Genomic DNA, 22,345 nt, shown 5'->3' with positions numbered 1-22,345 from the left:
TGCATGCAATAAGCAACTTAGCTAAGCAGCTATGTGACCTGTTAGCAAAGATTACAATAACTAACCCTTTCATCTGTGGTGTTAGCTAGCTAGCTATATTAGCTACTATGTTAGTTAGCTGGCTAGATAAACATGGTGCAAAGATATCAGATAGGAGCTAATGGCAGAGAGGAAGAGTGAGGCTCAAAAATTAGATGTATCCACCAATCCAAAGAAAGGATAGGCAGGAATTACAGCCCACCGTGCTGCTTTGTGGACAACGATCGTAAGGGCGGAGTGACATGTATCTTGTCAGTATATACATAATCTTTGCCAATGTAGCTAGCTAACGTTAGCTGGTTATCATTTTGAACATGCACCATTTTCTGCAACGAGCCATCTGACTTGCGGTGTAACGTTAGTCATTTACTGGTGTGCTAATCTGACCAGCGATAATCGTATCCGTAAACTGTCCGTTCATAGTTGGATTAGACGATTGTCGTAATAGGAAGTGTTTTAAAGGAAGGAAGTGTTTTAAAATGCCTAATGGACAGACTTGAGTCAGACAGAACATGCATCATCATTTCATATTTTTCCCCCCACCCTCATTCTCCTCGTTAGATATTATACACATTTATGGCTTGGTAGCAAATGACATCGCCATTAAGCTAGTTCTCATAGTATCAGTAAACAGCTCTAAGTGATATGAGCGATGGAGAGAGATGCAAGGAGATGTGAAAAGGAGGTGAGTTACAGCCTCGCTCTATCCAATCGTAGCAGTCGGATGAAGTTACAATATACATATGCTTTAACTAGGTTAACGAGATCAGATAGGGGAGAGGCGTTGTGTTATTTGTTTTATTGGCGAGAGAGAGCGAGAGAGAGCGAGAGAGAGAGACAGAGAGAGGAAGAGGGGGGGGGGGTGTGAGAATAGGTGTTAAACTAATAATGACACAGAAAACACAAGTGCAAAAGGTGGTCTTGTTAGACAAGCGATACACACAAATAAACGAGCATAGAAGCTGGCAGTCAACAACCATCGACCAACCAACAGCTCCCTGTTCCACATCCTCCACCCTGGCTGTTTCCATCTCACTAACCTCAGCACATAAAAGACCTGTCCTGCGGGGCTGGCTGTCAGATTGTGGTGGCGCCAGACACTCATTCCAGGGATAATGTGTACACAGACGACGCACGCACACGTGTGCACAGATACACGCAAACACATTACAGGCAGTAACGATTACAGCGTATCACTGGCTGCCCATAGATCCTTTTCCATTACACATTATCTGGCAATTAGCTTTAGAATGGACATCATATGGGAATGAGATGAGCATCTTACAGGCAGTTTAGTTTGCTGTACTTCTCTAAACACTTTATGGTCCTGGCAGTGGCTTTATAGGGGTCCTTCTGGTTGCACAGGAGCTGCCAAGGGGAGTGTACAGGCATCCAGAACTCTCTCAATGTATTCTTATGTTTATGATCTGCGTCGGGCAGAAACACGTGAGTGTCTGAGCAAGGGGAGATAAGAGGCTGGAGGAGCGATTAGATAGTCACAATCCTCTAGAGAACCTCCTAACCTGGCCGGCTGTGGCACCAAGCTTCTTAGAGACATTCTCTATGATTCACAGGCGTAATCAACAATGCACCCTCTCAAGATTTGATTTGTGTCTCCATTTCATCTCTCTTTCTTTCTCCCATGTGTGCATTCATGCATACATTTTTCAATCACACAACACTTAGTTTCTTACCAATCTAACTACATGACAACAAAACGGTAATCATTTTATTTCTCCTCCTTCGTGCTATTTCTTTCTGTCTATTTTCATCTCTTTTGTTGTTTGGTTTATTTGGATGGGGGACAAGTGCAAACACATGGACACATTGAACAAACAATCGTCCGATGGGTGTTTCTATCGAACGCAAATTGTCAACAACCGTCCCTAGAATGTCTTTTATGGAACACAAAAGGAAAGAAAGTCGTGCATACTCAATTCAAATGACATTGCATCACATATCAGCACATTATCGCAATTACATGCACAAAGCAAATCTCATATTGTGGTGGCAGAATTTCTGGGGGTATGAACCAAACCAGCGTATGGCTTGAACCAGCGTATGGCTTGAACATGTGGAGTTTGGAGATCAGTACACTGTGATTAACTATGTCAAACGACGTGTTCATGTCACGGAAGACTACGGCCAAGACTACGACCACGTTTCCCTCATCCAGTGATTTCTTGATGTCCTCCAGTAGGACACCGTTTTCTGTTTCAGTGAAGTATTTTGGTCTGAATACAGATTGTTCCCAGTGCAAGTACTGATACTATTTCAGATATGATATGAGCTGGGTTTCCCCCCCCCCCCCCCCCCTCTCTCTCTCTCTCTTTCTCTCTCCTTCTAGAGAGGTTATTTTCTCCCAATGTTTTTCTTTCAAAGTCATATTTGTTTTCTTTTTTTTGCAGAAGAAAATTGCCTGTATGTCGGCAAAGTCCTCGCAGTGGAAAAGGAAATGCAGCTCTGTCTCGACCTCTCTTTGAGGGCAGAGTGTGCACAGCCTGTCCTCTCTGGGTAGCCAGATCCGCCTGTGACGGCCGGTCTCTATGGCCAGGCTGTGCTCCTTGAGTCTGTAAATAGTCTGTTTTTCTCCGACACGGTGGTCAGATAGTTTGCCACCAAGCACTGTGTGGAAGGCCAGAAAGCATTCAAGTGTGTTTTGGGTTATTGTGGTGTCTTTCCAATAGGTGATATATTTTTTATTTTTGTTCCTCATTGGGTTCACCTCCCCCTACTTTCTCACACTCTCTTTCCCTCTCTTACTCCTTCTCTTTGCTCGTCTTACCTCTGGCGCTGGACGGAGCAGAGCTGGTCACATTGGGAGAGGCAGAATGATTGGAGCTGAGGCTTGAGGTAGATGGACTGGGCTGCAGGGACAAACAACTACATCAACAATATCACTGACAAGTTAAGAATTATAGACAGCCAGGATCGTGTGGGGAATTGGAATTATCCAAATCAGTACCTTTCTCACGTGAGCTTTTGCAAACACACAAAAAAAAGGAATTCACTCTGGTAAAAAGGGAGGTTGCGGGTAAATTCATTTGGAAATGTACCTGCATGTTGAAGACTTCATCAGAGCTCTCCGACTGCCCTGTGATGTTGCTCACTTCATTGGAGGCCTGAGATGACAGCGATGACGATGAGTAGCGGTTGACAGCCGGGTAAGTGAGGGGACTGATCACAAACATAACACACACATTGAGAGAGAGAAATAGAGAGAGAAAGAGAAAGAAATAGAGAGAGAAAGAGAGTGAGAAAATAAGATCCGTTACTTTCAGAATGTGGTTGAGCATTCATCTGACATAATACCATATCGTTCTAATAAAAAGGCACAATATTTGGGTTTCAGAAGAAAATCACAGCCAAATAATCTCTCGTTAAATCACAAGTAACTGTTAGTGAGTTTTAAATTAGCAAGCTGTCGATTTTAAGAGGACAGATTGAGTTTGGATGTGTGTGTGTGTGTGCTTGCATGTGTATGTGTGTGTGTGTATATTTCACTCTGGGCTGTGTATGTCTATGCCTCATTACGCTCGTGAAGAGGTAGGATGGAGGTAGGATGTCACAGGTAGAGACTGGCAGGGTCACTGAGCACACACACAGAGAGCTCACTGCAGGTGCCAGTCTGCCCACCTACGCCCATATGGTGTCATACCAGGAAGTGAGATAGAGGGGGGGGGGGGGGAGTAGAGGATGCACATACAGAAAGGGAAAAGAGAAGTTAAGATGGAGAGGAAAGAAAATAGTATGAGGAAGGGTGTGAAGAGAGAGAGGAAGAGGGGAAAAAAAGATAAAGCGAGACGAGGACAGTGTTTCTCACCTGCGTCTGGCCACCACGCGAGCGCCATCTGGGCTGATGATGTTGGGGACCGAGTTCCTGCATGAACTACGCGGGCTGCCGTTGGTGAAGTGCACGGGGCTAGCGCGCACATATGCTGGAAACTCCTGGGGTGGGGATTAGAGAGAAGGGCAAACGGAGAGAGAGAGAGAGAGAGAAAGAGAAGAGGGAGGGGAAACCTGTGATTGGCCAATTGTTTATGCTAGCATGAGTTATGGCTGCGCTAACAAAGGCTTGATGAAGGTCCATTTGAGGATTAGAGATTGGTGCTCCTGTTGAGTGGCCTTCACTAACCTGGATCCCCAGACTAGACTTCATCACATGAAACTGGTCCACCAGCTTCTTGTGTAGAGGTCTCATGTCCTGAGGAACAAACTTCTCGTGGACGGCCAGGCCATACTCCAGAATGTGAGCCTGGAGGGGGGAGTCGGAGACGGTGCATTTTTGTTTGCTAACGTTAATCTCTTCCAGATGAAATATCTTCACAAAAGCTAAGCAGTTCTCCTAGTAAAGTGGGGCTAGCGTTTTCCAACGTCGGGAATCTGACCTGTTCGAACATGAGTTCCCTTAGTCGTCCGATCTTCTCCCCATCCTCAGGGTGATTCACGATGTAGTCCTTCACAAAGAACGCCTGCATGAACACAATTCATTGTATGCTTTCAGTTTACTTCATTGTGTCACCATGCATGTATGTCTGTCTATCTATCTGTCTATCTCTCTCTCTCTATATATATATGTATTTTTGTGAGGCAAAAGACAAAAATGAAGAAATAATATTCATAATGTAAACATGCTTTGCATAATTATGAGTGTGTCTGTTGCATATTCACTGATGTTGATATTTGCAACCCTTGAGATGAGTGCAGATTAGAGTCGAGGCTTTTTAATCTGCATCACAATAAAAACACATCAGAAAATGAACAACAACAACTCAAAATCTCTTTTAAAATATTCCGTGGAAAGAGAGCAAAGGGGGGGAAGAGTCGCCACAAAGGAGAAAGCAGGGTTTGGTCTCCCTCACAAGGACGTTGTGGCAGGCTATCTCCAAAAAGACAGAGAGAGATATGGGGGAGGGAGGGGGGGGGACTCAAAAGGCGAGAGGAGCTCACTGCTTACGTCCAAGCCCCCTCCTAAACAGGCAGGGTCCTATCTGTGTCTACCATCTGAGCGTGAGAGGCAACCTCTTACCATGACGCTAGCTAAACAATAAACAATTACCACCATGTGAACATTGTAACAGCGCTAGCTAGGCTACAGTAGCAGGCTCATCTCCCGATCGTTATCCCCGACACAAAACACAGCTTTACGACCCCTGCTGTGACGCTGTGAACGCCACGGTCGCTTTGACCGAAACAACTGCTGTGAAAGATAGTCCAAAGCCACAGAAAAAGGGACTTATTCCGTTTTAGTGAATCATACAGCGCGGCTGTATGAATAAAACTGTCTGAAATCCATAGCCGAGGGTGGAAAAACAACCACTATTTGCATCAAATTAGACTTTTCTCTGGTGCTGGTTGGACTTGAGATAGGAGGAGAAACTCCAAGTGTCAAGTGACATTGTGAATCATTATAAAACCTCAATTAAAGATGAAATGCTGGCAATAAATAGATATTAAATCAGGCTGGATTCTCCTTCAGGGCTGGAACTATAACCATGAGCAATAAATCGAAATATGAATACTGATATCGGCTTCATTTATGGCTGAACAAATTGGCATAAAAGTCAATTGCATTATCCTAATAAAGAAACTGATTTATGGTGTATTGTGTGCAATATTCCTCAAGACAACTCCATACATTAATATCATGGAGAATTAGGCATACAAAATGTGTATGTATGACGTTCTCCATTGCCTTTATGGATAGTATAGATCATCATTATATCCCTCAATGGTACACACTTGAAATTAGTAATATGTTTATAAAATGTACGCATTGAATATCATGGTATATACGTACATGACACCTACTGGATCTAAACAGTCACATCATGTAGTCTACAGATTCAGCAGCATTGTATATCATCACATCCTTCATACAATGAGCCTATTGGATCAAAGCTCTGGCAGATAATGTACTTCAAGCAGCAACAGGTGGGCGTTGCGCAAACACAACCGTAGCTAGCTTAGCTATTCTCTCCCAGGTCAAACTCATTTCCTGTTACATCCTCATCTTTGGCTTCATCACATCATCGCCACCACCAGTTTAATAGAGGTGAGAGGTAGTGGCGGTCATGACGAGAGCAGACCCCTGCAAACTTGGCACCCTTAAGCCTCGCCGCAAACTCAACGCGTGGCGTTGCTACGCAACCGAGAGCCACTGTACAGTACACACAGTTAGCTGGCTGACGCCGGAGGTCTCCTTGAAAAGGAGTGATTATAGCTCCGACGCTATGGCACTCCGTTATGGATTTGGAAAGAAAAGAAAGGGTTCATTTAACACTTAATTTACAGAGTACAGAGATTCAGGACTTTTATCTACTGTATGTATTTTTAAGTATATATTTCAAAGTAATGTGTGATTTTCTATGCCCTTGAATGTGTCTGAAGGAACTCCTTCTTGTTCTATGTCTGTCTGCCTGTCGCAGTCTCCCTCTCTACCTGTCGCTGCCTGTCGCTCTGTGTCCGTCTATAGGTTTGTCTGTTTCCGTCTGCCTCTCCGTCTGTATCTGCCTGTCTGTTGCTATCTGTCTGTCGCTGTATGTACGTTTGTTGCTATCTGTCTATCGCTGTATGTCTGTCGATGACTGCATGTCGGTTGCTGTCTGTATCTGCCTGCCTGTCTGTATCTGCCTGTTGCTGTCTGCCTGTTGTTGTCTGCCTGTTGCTGTCTGCCTGTTGCTGTCTGTCTGTTGCTGTCTGTCTGTCTGAATGTTGCTGTCTGTATTTCTGTTGGTGTATGTCTGTTGCTGTATGTCTGTCTCTGTCTGTCTGTCTCAGTCTGTCTCATGCTGTCTCTGTCTCCATATGTGCATCTGCCATCTGTCCCCATCTCCGTCTGTCCCTGTCCGTATTACTGTCTGTATTACTGTCTGCGCACTTTTTAAACAAACATATAAGACAGACTGTACTGACATTCTAGATCTAGCATGCCCAGACAATGTCTCCATACAATATTGAGTGACCGATGTAAGCCAGTCACATCATCACTGCCCTCTGACCTCTTGGTAGCGTGCGAGCCCCCCGTTGACGGCGGCGTCGATGACCCCGTTGAGGCACATGGTGAGGGGGTTGATGTTCTGCATCTGCCTGCTCTGGCACTGGGCGATCAGCGTCCGTAACTGCAGGTTCTTGTTCTCAATCACCTCGATGGCATTCTCCAACGGGCTCACTTCCACCTAGAGGTGGAAAACACAGGGTGATAAGATATTAGTATATATACAGACATATGCATACCTCTATGTAGAGATACAACAAACACAAAACACATGCACACACACACAAACAGAATATGTATAAGTAGAGACGAGACACACAAAATAAGGCAGGCCACATAAACACAAAGTATTTTTCTCACACACACTCTCTCAACACACACACAAAAACAAAATAGTGATCCAGGTGCATATGACATTTTTGGATGATACTGTTTTCCAATATTTTCCTTGCCAAAAAAGATGATACCGATAACCAATATTTAAAATTTTAGCAGCCTTTTAAGCATTCTAGTACAGTTAAATAGTTAACACATACACACACGGACGCAGCGGTCTAAGGCACTGCATCTCAGTGCAAGAGGCGTTGCTACAGTCCCTGGTTCGAATCCAGGTTGTATCACATCCGGCTGTGATTGGGAGTCCCATAGGGAGGCGCACAATTGGCCCAGCGTCGTACTGGTTTGGCCGGGGTAGGCCATCATTGTAAATAAGAATATGTTATTAACTGACTTGCCTATTTAAATAAAGGTTACACACACACCACACTGACCAAAAAGTTATTTAGTTGGCATTTACGCATGTCCCCATTACCAGTAAAACATCATCAAAACCTATTTCTTTCACTTACTTGCTGTGCTGTTTCGTTGTTCGTTTGTTCAGTCGTTTCATTCTCAACCAGGACTTCTATGGAATGCCGTTTGGGTCTTTGCGTGTCAAAGAATATAATATTTAACACTATTTGACATGTCAAATAAGTTTATTGACCAATCAGGACCTGAATATGACTGCACGTCACATAATAATTTAACGCGTTCATAAATTTTGTACGTAATTATTACACATTGATTACTCTATCACTCGTATTTCATATGTCACAACGATTCATCGATACATATGCTATGATGCTGGTAAAGTTGTCTCGCGCACCTACAGTGCTGGTCATAAAAAAAGCTAGCTAGCTCATGGATGCAAACAATGTTCTTCCCCAAAAACATAGCAAAACGACAATCTGTTTCAGTAGCTCTAGTTAGCTAGCTAACTATATAGCTATGTGTCATCATCTAAAATAACCCTAATTAATAAGAAAGTTATTATTTGATTAACTTCTTGGATATAGGGGGCGCTATTTACATTTTTGGATGAAAAACGTTCCCGTTTTAAACAAGATATTTTGTCACGAAAAGATGCTCGACTATGCATATAATTGACAGCTTTGCAAAGAAAACACTCTGACGTTTCCAAAACTGCAAAGATATTGTCTGTGAGTGCCACAGAACTGATGTTACAGAAAAAACCCAGATAAAAATCCAATCAGGAAGTGCCGCATGCCAATGACTCCTTATATGGCTGTGAAGGAGCTAGGAGTCAGCTTACGTTTTCCACGTTTTCCCCAAGGTGTCTGCAGCATTGTGATGTATTTGTAGGCATATCATTGGAAGATTGACCATAAGAGACTACATCTACCAGGTGGTCGCTTGGTGTCCTCCGTCGCAATTATTGCGTAATCTCCAGCTGCAGTATTTTTCCGTTTGCTTCTGATGAGAAGCCAACTGCCACCACTGATAGATTATCGAATAGATATGTAAAAAACACCTTGAGCATTGATTCTAAACAACGTTTGCCATGTTTCTGTCGATATTATGGAGCTAATTTGGAAAAAAGTTTGGCGTTGTAAGTGACTGCATTTTCCGGTCTTTTTCTTAGCCAAACGTGATGAACAAAACGGAGCTATTTCGTCTACACAAATAATATTTTTGGAAAAAATTCAAATTTGCTATCTAACTAAGAGTCTCGTCATTGAAAACTTCCGAAGTTCTTCAAAGGTAAATGATTTTATTTGAATGCTTTTCTTGTTTTTGTGAAAATGTTGCCTGCTGAATGCTAGGCTTAATGCTATGCTAGGCTATCAATACTCTTACACAAATGCTTGTGTAGCTTTGTTGAAAAGCATATTTTGAAAATCTGAGATGACAGTGTTGTTAACAAAAGGCTAAGCTTGTGTTTGAATATATTTATTTCATTTCATTTGCGATTTTCATGAATAGGAAACGTTGCGTTATGGTAATGAGCTTGAGGCTATGATTACGCTCCCGGATACGGGATTGCTCAACGCTAGAGGTTAATAGTGGTCGGACCCATCTATGTGAAGCTAGCCACAATAGTGGACTTTGCGGTTAGCCTTCAAAATAAAAGTATGGCAAAATTATACTATTTGTATTTATTTGCATCACTGCCAATGACACTTTTATTTTGAAGGCAAAACGCAATTTCCACTATTGTGCCTAATCCTTATTGTGGCTAGCTTCACAACACATAACCCGGTCCGGTGGAGCCTCACTAGACAGATGACGCTAGCTGGCTGCTTATAACGTTAGCTTGGCTAGCTATTTATTTTCATGAACTGAAGTTCAATTTCAATAGGCGAACAACAAGTGGCAACAGCTAATACTTACACACAAGGACTCCTAAATCATTGCTAAGAATAATGAAAATGACTGCAGTTTTTACTGGTCACATTGTTGTCAGGCTGGTTGTATTGGTGCTAGCTAGGTAACGTAAACTCACGTAAACTCGTACATCGCCTTGGTCCGTACAATTGCCCTTATTTTAGCGCCCCAAAAACGTAATACTTCCAGATCAACTGTAATGTTAATAGCATTGTAAAGCACAATTTCTCCCCTTTCCAACAGAATCAATTACATGACCTAAAAGCTACCCGTTTCTGCTTAATTCAAGCAGGCAATGAGCCCCGTTGGGTCTTTTTTAAAATGGCGGGTGGGGAAGAGAAACTAATGCGTGATAGTGAGAAGGAGAAATGTGGTGTGGGAAATTTTTTCTGTCGATCTGTCCAACTTATTACCTTATCGCCTCTAAAAATTGAAATGAGATGTGTCATTACATACCTATTTGAAGGTTTGTGTCTAATTTTAATCGGGTTTTTAGGGCGGTGCTAAAGTGATCTTAGAAGTAAACAGCGGCTTTGAGAATGATAATCGCATGCAATGATGACGCAAAAAATGACTAGGTATCCCCCTTACCCCCTTGTTTTTAAAGGATGATAGAAGTGCTACACCTGGTGGAGAGAGATTGTAAGACAGAAATAGTTATGCGTGCTGTATGTTACGACATGACACGTCAAGGTGTAACGGAGGGTCAGTTTTTTTCAACATTTCTCCAATACTCTAGAGCCATTACCATGTCGATCAACACTTGAATAGAAACCTAGTTCACACCCCCGATTTTGACGTCAACACAGTCGCTACAGTCCCACTAGTTTTTTTTGTAGCCTCGTTTCAATATTTCCGATATGTTCACTGATATATCGTGCATCCCTAAAACAAACACCATCTCTCTCTCTAAGACACAGCCTTCCCGTATGCAGCTTGATCCATCAGAAGTTACAGAGTAACATTATAATTATGAATCTTATGAATAACTTTCACGCTTCTCTTAAAGGGACATTTCACAATCATTGGAAACACTTATCTTCCCATCATTTTTTTTACGACAAAACATAGAAATGCACAATTTTCACAAATGTAGATGTTGGGGTGGTGCTGGAGATGAAATGTCCCTTTAATATAGGTCTACACTCAGGGAGCTCGGTTGGGCTCTCTGCAAAGTTAGAACATAGCTGGGTCAGCATTGAGCAGTGTGTTGTGAATGGGGTTATATGAGGAAGTTATTGGAGGAGTGTAAGAGACTCACCAGTTCTCTCTTCTCCACCTCGAACCATCTGGAGATTCCTGGCAGGCTCTGGACCAGGGTTAGTGTAGTCCTCTCCACCCACAAGCTCTGAAAACACACACACACACATACACACACATGGACATGTGCAGGCAGGCACACACACACTTCATGTTAATGCTGGCACTCTGCAAACACATTCACCCACACATCCGAGTAGCACAGAACATTGCTTTTCTCTCCTGTCAATATATGATGTGTAGGCACTGGTTCATATAATGTCCAAGTAGTACACATACTCATGGATACAGAGTTCTCATAGCAGCAGTCTACACCGATCTGCAAATGATGCAATGTCACTGAATTAAATTAATTAAAACACGAGATTCTTATATATTCCAGTAATACCTTTCCTTTCATCCACAAGGAGTATAGAAACCAAATTGCATTTTCTGTCCCATCATTTTCCGAGATCACATCAACACAGAACTGATTCATGCTACTTAATATTTCCATATTAAATGTCAAATCTACTTGGCCTGAACAGTTTATCTCAAGTACTAACTAGACCCCAAAAAAAGACAGCTGGGAAACCTAACCCTCGGGACGATATGGATATGATGATGATATCCAATTCATAAACCTGACAAAATTAGGTTAACGAATGGAGATTGAGTGAGCGTGGGTGGGTGGAGTCTGGAGAGACGATATTTAGACTGAGCTCCATGTCTCAGCCTCTCCTAGCCCCAGAGTCAAATTAGTAGGACTATGAATTAAACAACACCTGAACACACCTGTAATACAGAGAGGAAGACCATGAGCCACCCACACAACCACTCAATAAACAAGAGAGTGGAGAGAGGGAGGACGAGAGATTGGGAGAGAGGGAGAGGGAGGGAAAGTGAGTAAGGAGAGGGATGTGGGGTAAACATCCCACACGGGTGTGTCCTCGGATGGGGCCACAGTGTCTCCTGACCCCTCCTGTCTCAGCCTCCAGTATTTATGCTGCAGTAGTTTATGTGTCGGGGGGCTAGGGTCAGTTTGTTATATCTGGAGTACTTCTCCTGTCCTATTCGGTGTCCTGTGTGAATCTAAGTGTGCGTTCTCTAATTCTCTCCTTCTCTCTTTCTTTCTCTCTCTCGGAGGACCTGAGCCCTAGGACCATGCCCCAGGACTACCTGACATGATGACTCCTTGCTGTCCCCAGTCCACCTGGCCGTGCTGCTGCTCCAGTTTCAACTGTTCTGCCTTATTATTATTCGACCATGCTGGTAATGTATGAACATTTGAACATCTTGGCCATGTTCTGTTATAATCTCCACCCGGCACAGCTAGAAGAGGACTGGCCACCCCACATAGCCTGGTTCCTCTCTAGGTTTCTTCCTAGGTTTTGGCCTTTCTAGGGAGTTTTTCCTAGCCACCGTGCTTCTACACCTGCATTGCTTGCTGTTTGGGGTTTTAGGCTGGGTTTCTGTACAGCACTTTGAGATATCAGCTGATGTACGAAGGGCTATATAAATAAATTTGATTTGATCGAAGGAGAACACTAACAAGTCCAGAAAGGAGAGATAAGATGACGAGACGAGCAAGACAGAAAGGCAAGAGAGAGAGGGAAACAGAAAGGCACAGAGGATAGTTTTTTTTTGCGTGCACAAACACTGCGTGTCTCCCACCTTGAACTCGTTCTCTTTGTCCTTGGTGCCCTTGTGAAATGGCCTGTCGTATCTGAACCTCCAGATGTGGTTGACCTTATAGAAGCTCTTGATGTTGTCAGGCACTCCGTCTCTCTGCAGCACGTCCTGGCTCTCTGGGATGGGGCTCACCGCGTAGATCTGTAGGTCTGGGCCAGCACGTCAAGGATATGACTGATCCACAAAGATGCATACAATAGGTCAAACACACATACACAAATGAACGCAAGCACATACACACACACACACACACACACACACTTTCCTCACCCCCCTCTTTCCTTGGTTCCACAGGTCTATCCATCCAATTCCTGTGTTAATACATCCTTTCCTGCTAATCACATCCTGTAGCCATATATCTGAATGTCCACCCCACACTATATCATAACACATACCCATTGGCAGCAGGACTGGCCTGTATCAGCATAGTGGAGGGAGAGCTCATCAGCCCATAGATATGAATAGGGACGGGCATGGGTCCAGGGAGCCTCAATGATTAACGACACATGAGGATAACAAAGCTGTATGCTAATGCTGTTTGAGGGGCCTTGTCTGCTCTAATTGCACTCGGAGAAAAGTCAAACACAGAATAGACGACACACTCACACCCGCACACACATATAGAGGGAGTGCATGTATACACATCCACACACACACACTCAGAGAGAGAGAGAGAGAGCGGGAGCGGCTCCTTCCAAACAGCTGTCCCATCAATCACGTGTGGAAAAGGAGGAGGAGGATCATTAAGATGGCTGCCGCATCCTACAGACACCTTGTGCATTTTTATCAAGGGATCGATCCCGATCCGCACTAAGTCCTCACGTGTGTGTTTACAGCATGGATAGAGATCTGGCTCAGGACCAAGATGGAAGGAGTCATACCTTTGGTTTACTCGACATGCTGTAATGCGGTAGAAACCTGTGTGTGGTGTAAGAAAACGAGGGTCCTAAGAATTGCCTGGTTAGGTTAGGAAACACTCCTAATATGACTCCTATTGATATCCTTATTCATAAGGAATAATCAGTCCGGTATAATATGCCATTTATATGATTTAGGCTTACTAGACATGTGGGATGCAGCGTACCACTGTGTGTGTGTGTGTATTTTTGGTTTTACTGTCCTTGCGGGGACCAGAAGTCCTCACAAGGATAGTAAAACAAGGAACATTTTAACAAGCGGGGGACATTTTGCCGGTCCCCACAAGGAGAAAGGCTATTTTAAGCAAGGGGTTAAGTTTAGTCGTTAAAGGTTGAGGTCAGGTTAACCCATTAGACTCGTACCCGTATTCGGGTTGAAAATGGCAAATTCGGTCAGGTGCCTAAATTGAAACACAGTGGCTGTACAGTAATATGCTATTCATGACATCAGAGCACTGTGTGGGTTTTGACTTGACAGACGTTCTGAACATGAGCACCACCCCATCCCTCCTGCTAATTGGGACACTTGTGCAAATGTTTTGGTTGTCCGAGTGAGAGAAATGCTGTAAATTAAGAGGACTCGATGTATTTATAAAGACGAGACGTTGAGGATTATAATAAATACAGCTTTAAACGTCATACAAGCCAAAAACACCATAGTCCATATCGTAAAACTCTTTAAATATACAGTGTCAACGTTTATGATCACTATGTTTGATGTGCAGTTACAAGATGACATGGCGTTGTACCCTGGGTTGTCCTGAACAGAATGAGACTATGTTTGATGTATTGTGAAGAAAAACCTGCTGCGGACTTTGCATCTGAATGCACTCATGAGTACGTTCTATACGCACCGAAATGGCTATCCGCTTCTCTGAATTGCCTTGTAAAAGCTAATCACGTTGGCAATAGAACAAGCTTTCAAATGATGCCCGGGGATAGATGGCGGGGATGCGGGGCTGTGTTCCAATCAAAACAACTACAAGCCGGCTTGTTCTGGTTCGTCGACGGCACAGCTAGGCGAGCTCAAAGAAGCACCTTGTGGTTGAAGACTCTTCTTTGAGTCATAAATGAGCATGGAAATGACTTAGGAACTGTGCACACTGGAGAGGTGCGTGTGGTCACTTGGAGACAACTAGTTTGATCTCTCACTCAAAACGGTGTAATTGTTTTGTCTTATGTTGCACCTACCCCACGTTTTCCAAGAATATTCTCATCATGTTACTGAATGTATTGTTTATGTATCCAGAGTGTTTTCAGACTTCGTAACAAATGAGAAAGGAAAGTGCAGTAAATGTCAAAAGCAGGTGAACTGTTGTGTCCTCACCTTTAGTCTAATCATTTTTCCCTAATCTCCAAACTATTCCTGTTAATTCTTTTTTTACCATGGTTATACATATGTATTCCATATATCTTCTGTAAGAAACACACTTCAATGTAGCCCTATCCACCGTATAGGCCAATTCCCACGAATGTAAAGGGTTAGGTTTAAGGTCAGGGAAAATAGGATTTTGAATGGAAATCAATTGTTTGGTCCCCACAAGGATAGTAAAACAAACTAGTGTGTGTGTGTGTGTAGTGTATAGTGTATGTTGTCTATGTCAATAGGTCAATAAAGGATACACTGAGCCTCGGCCTGGTAGATGGTCTGGTCAGGCTGGTTGACGTGCTGCATGGCGATGGCATGGGGGAACTCATTCAGCATGCGCTGCTGGAAGGCCTCCAACCTCTCGTAGTCATGGCCACGGCACACAAACTCCTTATTCTGCAGACGAGGCAGAAAGCATCAGAGGCAGAACAGAGACAGCACAGGGGTTAACATGACATCTAGTGGACAGTTACAGCATCTGCAACAGCTACAGTGTCTAGAGGTCAAATCTTCTAATGATGTAACTTCAAAATAGGATTTATTTTTAAATCTAATGAACACACACTAACAATTCCTATGAGGTTGCTTTTGTGTTACGTTGGTTATGAATTCATAGTTACGAGTCCTTTTGAGGAAACTAAGAGGCAATATACTTCATTAGCAACTTGCTTAGAAGTGCAGATGGATATTGGGAGAGCAAACGCCTTCAAGAGCAGTTCTATGGCCTCTAAAAGGTCCTTTCATTAACAAAACCAGTGTTAAAACAGAGCGGTACCCTTAGGAAGAAGGGGAACTTCTTGCCATAGAAGCCGACCCTGAAGAACTCTGGCTCCAGTCTCTGCTGGTCCATGATCTTATCATACAGCGACGCCTCCATCATCTGTCAACAGGAAATGTCAGGTTACAAAACACTATTAGGTTATGTCATAACTGGTCAGGGATCAGTCAGCGTGGAGATATACCGAGAAGATATAAAGTAACTCACCCTCATCTTGCTGAGGTTCCTGTAGTCGTAGTACGATTCGTACTGGTCCGCCAGCTCTCTGCACAGAATGATCCCGTTCTCCCAACACTGAAGAAACAAAAACACATTATCACATTAACAATGGTCACATCTCAATAGGAACGTGTTTTCGCCTTTTCATTTCTTTCACATTAGCAGGATAAGGATTCAAGGGAAGGAAATCTCTTTAGAATATTGAGATGCTGACAAAACATGTCAAATGGCCTGCAGAGGACACTGGCTGCAGTATGAATGTTGACCACTGGGTGGCGGTAGTGTACTAACAATAACCGTGCCAACTGCCAAGGCAGACCTGCAGTCACCATGCAGGTGCAACACCCAGCCACCGTGCTAATGAAATGAAAGCTTTCCGTTCCTGCTGTGTCTTAATCCCAAGGCAGCGGCAGCTAGCAGATGGCTTTGGTCGTGAATTCACAGGGAAATTGGGCAAAGAATAACGGGGGAGGACATTTTGAATGATTCAGCAGAGAAATAAAGTAATGGGAGTACCTGAGCAGAGCATTCAAGTAAGACTGCCCTTTTAATTACGACACTGTTCCAGGGTAATTGTTAATGCAAAGTGTGGGGAAGGGTGAACGAGAGAGAGAACGAGAGACAGAAACAATGAACAAGAGATAAAAGAGTGAAAGAGTGAGATGGAGACAAAGGGAGTGAAAGAAAGGGCGAGAGAGAGAGATCCCACCTTCCCCCTGTCAAAGTTCTGTACAATGGTAAGATGGAGGTACTCCTTCCTCTGCCACTCGCTCTGCATGGGGTAGTTGAGGAACTCTCTGAGGGGCCTATCGGACCACTCCAACAGCTCGTCATACAACAGAAGCGTGTAGGAGGCCTCTGTACAACACACAACAACACCACATAGTTATGGTTATGCCAAACCCTTGAGCCCACGAACAGGCACACTCACAGCCCACACATAGCATTCACACACACACGTCATACATGGCTTAATTTACAGGCCATGTTTTACAGTGTACCTGTGTAATTCTGTGCTTTCAGGTGCAGTTCGTACAGCTTGTGAATATAGCGGATGTACATCTCCTCCTTGTTCAACTCAGTTTTGTAGAAATTCTAGAGACAGGCAACGGGGGGGGGGGGGGGGAGAGAGAGAGAGAGAGAGAGAGAGAGAGAGAGAGAGAGAGAGAGAGAGAGAGAGAGAGAGAGAGAGAGAGAGAGAGAGAGAGAGAGGTCTAAAAAGGTCTAAAAAGCACGATCATCATAGCAACTTTATCATCACTGGGAATGGAACAGAAACACAGCTTTGGCCCTGCTCTCTTAACACAATAGTTCAAAGGGACAAAAGGCTAGCAACAAATAAATGGGGTTTCTATGGTGAGAGGAGAGCAGTGATTGAATCTCTTCAAGGGCCACAGGGCGGAGAGAGACTGTCACTGACCAGCAGACTGACGGTGCAGCCAATCTTCTTCCCATCCACCTCCCCCAGCTTCATGCAGTCCCTGTAGTCCAGCAGCCTCTCCATCAGACGCGTGACGGTGGCGATGAGAGAGATGCCACTCTCCCTCCACGTCTCCCTCTCAATCTTCTTCAACAGACTGGAATAGCGAGGGAGAGAGAGAGAGAGAGAGGAGAGAGAGAGGAGGAGAGAGAGAGAGAGAGGAGAGAGAGGGAGAGAGAGAGAGAGAGAGAGGAGAGAGAGAGAGAGAGAGAGAGAGAGAGAGAGAGAGAGAGAGAGAGAGAGAGAGAGAGAGAGAGAGAGAGAGAGAGAGAGAGAGAGAGAGAGAGATAGGCATAGAAGAGAGCAAGAAAAAGAGAGAAGTCAGAGAAAAATACAGAAAAAGAGAGCAATAAACTCTTCAACCTGCTGTCAATCATGCGGTCCTGTATCCCAGCAGTAAAGGAATTCCCTAACAGAAGGACAACACACTGTGTGTAGAGTATTGGAGTGTCTTACCTAGGGTACGGACCAAACAGAGGGATTCTACTCCGGGAACGCAATGGCAAAACAAATGAATATTAATAGATTAATAATATCCGCACACACTCACACAAGTTAGTTCAGGGTTAGTGATGTCAGTCAGGGAGATCGGGAAATGGAATGAAACAAAAATACTTGTGTACAGCTATAAAGGCTCAAGAGTGTCTGCACCCCATGTTATGAGAACCTTGACCGATATACTGAAATAAGCTGTATCCAGACCGCACATGTAAAAGACTGTGGTGGTGGAGGGAGAGCAATGTGGTGGCACTAAAGCTGTACAGTGTTCGGCACGTGCCCTGATGGTGGACAAGGCAGTGACACATCATATGGATGCTGGACTGTACGTACTGTAAATGAATGTCGCCTTATGCTGAGCTCTAACCTAACGTTGAAACTTGTTTACAAACTAGTTACAGAGCTCATAAAGCAGTTATAACGCTCATATAATAGCTCATAAAGCAGTTATAACGCTCATATAATAGCTCATAAAGCAGTTATAACGCTCATATAATAGCTCATAAAGCAGTTATAACGCTCATATAATAGCTCATAAAGCAGTTATAACGCTCATATAATAGCTCATAAAGCAGTTATAACGCTCATATAATAGCTCATAAAGCAGTTATAACGCTCATATAATAGCTCATAAAGCAGTTATAACGCTCATATAATAGCTCATAAAGCAGTTATAACGCTCATATAATAGCTCATAAAGCAGTTATAACGCTCATATAATAGCTCATAAAGCAGTTATAACGCTCATATAATAGCTCATAAAGCAGTTATAACGCTCATATATTAGCTCATAAAGCAGTTATAACGCTCATATAATAGCTCATAAAGCAGTTATAACGCTCATATAATAGCTCATAAAGCAGTTATAACGCTCATATAATAGCTCATAAAGCAGTTATAACGCTCATATAATAGCTCATAAAGCGTATACATCTCAAAGCTGGTGAAACGTTCAAAAATGGCCCAATTGATGTTTGACAAAAAGTGGGACTATGATGTATGGGCTTGCAGTGAGATTAGGGAGAGAATTACACGAACACTGCACAGGCCAACAACAATAAAACACTCTCTCACACACACACACACACACACACGCACGCACGCACGCACGCACGCACGCACGCACGCACGCACACACACACACACACACACACACACACACACACACACACACACACACACACACACACACACACACACACACACACACACACACACACACACACACACACACACACACACACACACACACACACACACACAACAGCACCAAGCATGCAAGGTGAAGGGACCAACCTGAGTACACATACTAGGAGATCTCAGAAAGGAGGCGTGAAGGAGTATGGATATGAGGGGAGGTGCTTGTCTGGAGTACTCAAAACACTTCCCTTTTCCCACCCTTCCCTCCCCACATACATCCCTCCACGAGTCCTCCTCCCTTACTCAATACAACACACAGACAAACTGATTCTGGTAACGACGTTTACAGTACAGGCGTGACTGTATGCGTGTTCCCTCCGACTCACATGCTGTTGAAGAGCTCTCTGTACGTCTCGTCTCCTTTGCCTTCTGACATCAGACTGTCCAGTTTGTCGATCAGCTTGGCCTCCACCTGACGTGAGAACAGATTGTTTATGTAATCAATCTATATCAACACACGGATGCCACCATTGGGCACAGTCGGTCTGGTCTTGGTGGAAGGAACTGCAATATCTGTAAAGTGCCACCAGGGGGTGCTAGTGCTGGTCCCAGCCAGTCCAGTACCAGAGCTATATGACCTGCAAAATACGGACGGCTCTGGCCATTACCTGTTTGAAGTTTCCGCTCCTCCTCTGCTCCCAGTCCATCATGTCATGGAAGATAGGGATCATGACGTTCCTCAGGTCAGGCTGTGGAACCAGGGTCACCTCCAGGAACGGACCTATCATCGCCGGGATGAAGTTCAACTTGTGCTCACCTGTAGAGAGATGGAGGGAGCAGGAGAGAAAGAGAGAGATCAACTACGTTCCCCTGAGAGGCGAGCAAGAATCCAACGACGTGACACAGGAAGAGAACGAGAATGTGACTGTGTCGTACCCAAGTTCTGCCACATGCTGAAGATCTCACAACCCATCATCACCCTCATGTCCCCATACCTGTACAATGAGATAACACCAGAGAGCGCGAGGTCAGAACAGGACCAAACCCAGGATGTGAAAAGTGAAGAAAGTTAGTGAGTGTGCATGTAGAGACAAGACTTACTTCTCCAGTACCCTCTTCCTCTTGGATGGAGAGAAGGACTCCAGTTGAAGACAGGGCTGGTTGATGAAGATGACGGACAGATAGAAGTACGAGTCCCACACCTAGGGAAGACGCATTAAACCACATTATAGCAAGTCAATGACAGGTCACTACATGCTTTTTCAAGTTGTTGTTTTTAACAAAGAAAGACAAAACGGATGTTAGCAGCTCTTACCTTGTAGTCAAACTTCTCATTGAGGAAGTTCTTCCTCAGAGCATCAGAGAGGTACAGGACTGTTGTTATGATGACACTGAGAAAGAGAGAGAGCATAATGAGATCATGTTGATAAACCAGACTATAAACAGGTGTCAGCTAATGATGAGTAATGGAGGCACACCATTTTGAATCAAATAGGTTAGCTACTGCAAGGGGGAAAAGGGGTCTTACTTGTTGGTGACCAACCGCATGACAGTCCAATCTTTCGGGAACATCTCTGGCCGAATCAGAATGCGGAACACGGTGAAGATCTGCAAGAGGAAGTCCTGAAAAACAGAGCACACTACATTTACTTTGTTTAACAGCAATTGCCATTCAGCACATCATCAAACTGTGAATCTAAAGTAATGTATTCAGAGTGGGAGTGCATTCATGATATCCATAGTGTGCATTTATGGTATTCCTTCCTATTACTGTGAACTTAGTGACCCCATTTCAACATTCCTATCTCTCCATCCCACCTCTTCCTCAACCCCTGGTATGACCATTCCACATTCCACACACACACACACACACACACACACACACACACACACGCACGCACACACGCACACACACACACACACACACACACACACACACACACACACACACACACACACACACACACACACACACACACACACACACACACACACACACACACACACACACACTACTGACTATGACACATAAGCTGAGTCATCAGTCAGATTCTGCTGAGTGGTGTGTGTGTGTCTGTGTGTGTGTAGCCTTACCCTCAGGTCATCCTTGCTGGTGAAGGTCTGCAGGAGCTGCTGGTAATGTTTATCACTCATCTGTCTGAGGAGAGCCAGCAGGCATGCCACAAACTCCCCCTGTAGAGAGAGAGAGAGAAAGGGAGACAGAGAGTGAAAGAGAGAGACAGAGAGAGAGAGAGAATGAGAGAGAGAGACACACACAGAGAAGAGAGAGAGAGAAAGACAGATAGAGAGAAAGAGGGGCAACAGCTTTTAAAATCTGAGACATTGGCCACATATACTAGATCTAACAGTGAGAGAGATGGAAGACCATGTATCTCCATGGAAGACCTGTAAATACTACAGTCTGAACAAGCTGGGAGAGAAATTAAGTGGTTATTTTCTACTTGTTTAGGTGGTTTGACATTTGGTAAAATGTCAAATGGAAATGTAAGAGAATGGTTTTCTCTAAACTCGGCTGTGGTTTAGAGCAGGACAAAAGCACGGCTCTTTTTGACCACAATTGCAGTTTCAATCATTGACCTTAAAACCTCATGCTATATTTAGAATGACCAGCAGTTAGATACATACACATGCACCCACACACACACACTAACCGTGATGTCTTGGAACTGCAGTCTCATATTGGTCCCGGCTGGTTGTGGCCTGTTAGTGATCTCAAGGATAGTCCTCATCAGGACAACCAGCAGACTGTCCACTATCAGATCCACCTCCTCAGAAACCACCGGCTCCTCGGGACACACACAAGTGCACATTAAGTTTCACACAGGTACATAATCATGCCTGAAGTTTGTACACACACATTACCCATACAGACAGTATGCAAACACAGGTGAGACAAAAAGATAGACCACTAGCCCATACTAGCCAGACCAGTCTTAGACAAATTGGACACACAATAGAGAGATAAAATGTGTGTGTGTGTGTGTGTGATCCACATTGCCAGCCTGCTCGTTGAGCCACAGCAACAGAGCAACAGCAGAGGGAAACTAAGGCCAAGGCAGAGAGAGTCCATTTCCTCACTCCATTCCCCCTCTCATCCTGACAGGAGAAGAGAGCCCCGTGTTGGACAGACAAAGTGATAATGAGAGAGAGTGTCAGGCTGGCACACTGGCTGCTCGTGCTGTCACTTCATCTTAGCCATGTTCACATCCCTGTCTTTCAGTGTTGTGTGTGCGTGTGTCTGTCAGAGTTGTGTGTGTGTGTGTGTGTGTGTCTGTCAGAGTTGTGTGTG

The 22,345-nt window shown here is 44.0% G+C and overlaps 1 protein-coding gene across 6 annotated transcripts in view; it reads right to left on the bottom strand.

The window, feature by feature from the left end:
- The window catches only part of LOC109896763 (dedicator of cytokinesis protein 4), a 141,568-nt gene that overhangs the window by 16,941 nt on the left and 102,282 nt on the right, over positions 1 to 22,345 (bottom strand). For 3 of the 6 annotated variants that reach the window (XM_031831906.1, XM_031831911.1, XM_031831909.1), the window contains exons 25-47: positions 21,708 to 21,842; positions 21,130 to 21,228; positions 20,564 to 20,658; positions 20,351 to 20,426; positions 20,137 to 20,237; positions 19,972 to 20,030; positions 19,704 to 19,852; positions 19,422 to 19,507; positions 17,854 to 17,880; positions 17,338 to 17,494; positions 16,919 to 17,012; positions 16,627 to 16,775; positions 15,906 to 15,992; positions 15,696 to 15,800; positions 15,175 to 15,316; positions 12,617 to 12,783; positions 10,965 to 11,051; positions 7,041 to 7,217; positions 4,428 to 4,511; positions 4,175 to 4,294; positions 3,863 to 3,987; positions 3,096 to 3,216; positions 2,825 to 2,906 (exon numbers count right to left, since the gene is read on the bottom strand). In XM_031831906.1, coding sequence (XP_031687766.1) covers positions 2,825 to 2,906; positions 3,096 to 3,216; positions 3,863 to 3,987; positions 4,175 to 4,294; positions 4,428 to 4,511; positions 7,041 to 7,217; positions 10,965 to 11,051; positions 12,617 to 12,783; positions 15,175 to 15,316; positions 15,696 to 15,800; positions 15,906 to 15,992; positions 16,627 to 16,775; positions 16,919 to 17,012; positions 17,338 to 17,494; positions 17,854 to 17,880; positions 19,422 to 19,507; positions 19,704 to 19,852; positions 19,972 to 20,030; positions 20,137 to 20,237; positions 20,351 to 20,426; positions 20,564 to 20,658; positions 21,130 to 21,228; positions 21,708 to 21,842 — 2,524 coding nt within the window. The remainder of the gene's footprint in view (positions 1 to 2,824; positions 2,907 to 3,095; positions 3,217 to 3,862; positions 3,988 to 4,174; positions 4,295 to 4,427; positions 4,512 to 7,040; positions 7,218 to 10,964; positions 11,052 to 12,616; positions 12,784 to 15,174; positions 15,317 to 15,695; positions 15,801 to 15,905; positions 15,993 to 16,626; positions 16,776 to 16,918; positions 17,013 to 17,337; positions 17,495 to 17,853; positions 17,881 to 19,421; positions 19,508 to 19,703; positions 19,853 to 19,971; positions 20,031 to 20,136; positions 20,238 to 20,350; positions 20,427 to 20,563; positions 20,659 to 21,129; positions 21,229 to 21,707; positions 21,843 to 22,345) is intronic. The other 3 variants (XM_031831910.1, XM_020491095.2, XM_031831908.1) reach the window with 2 other exon arrangements.

This window comes from Oncorhynchus kisutch, linkage group LG9 (assembly GCF_002021735.2).
Source record: "Oncorhynchus kisutch isolate 150728-3 linkage group LG9, Okis_V2, whole genome shotgun sequence".
Classification (NCBI taxonomy): Eukaryota; Metazoa; Chordata; class Actinopteri; order Salmoniformes; family Salmonidae; genus Oncorhynchus; species Oncorhynchus kisutch.
This window is presented reverse-complemented; position numbering and strand designations above follow the sequence as displayed.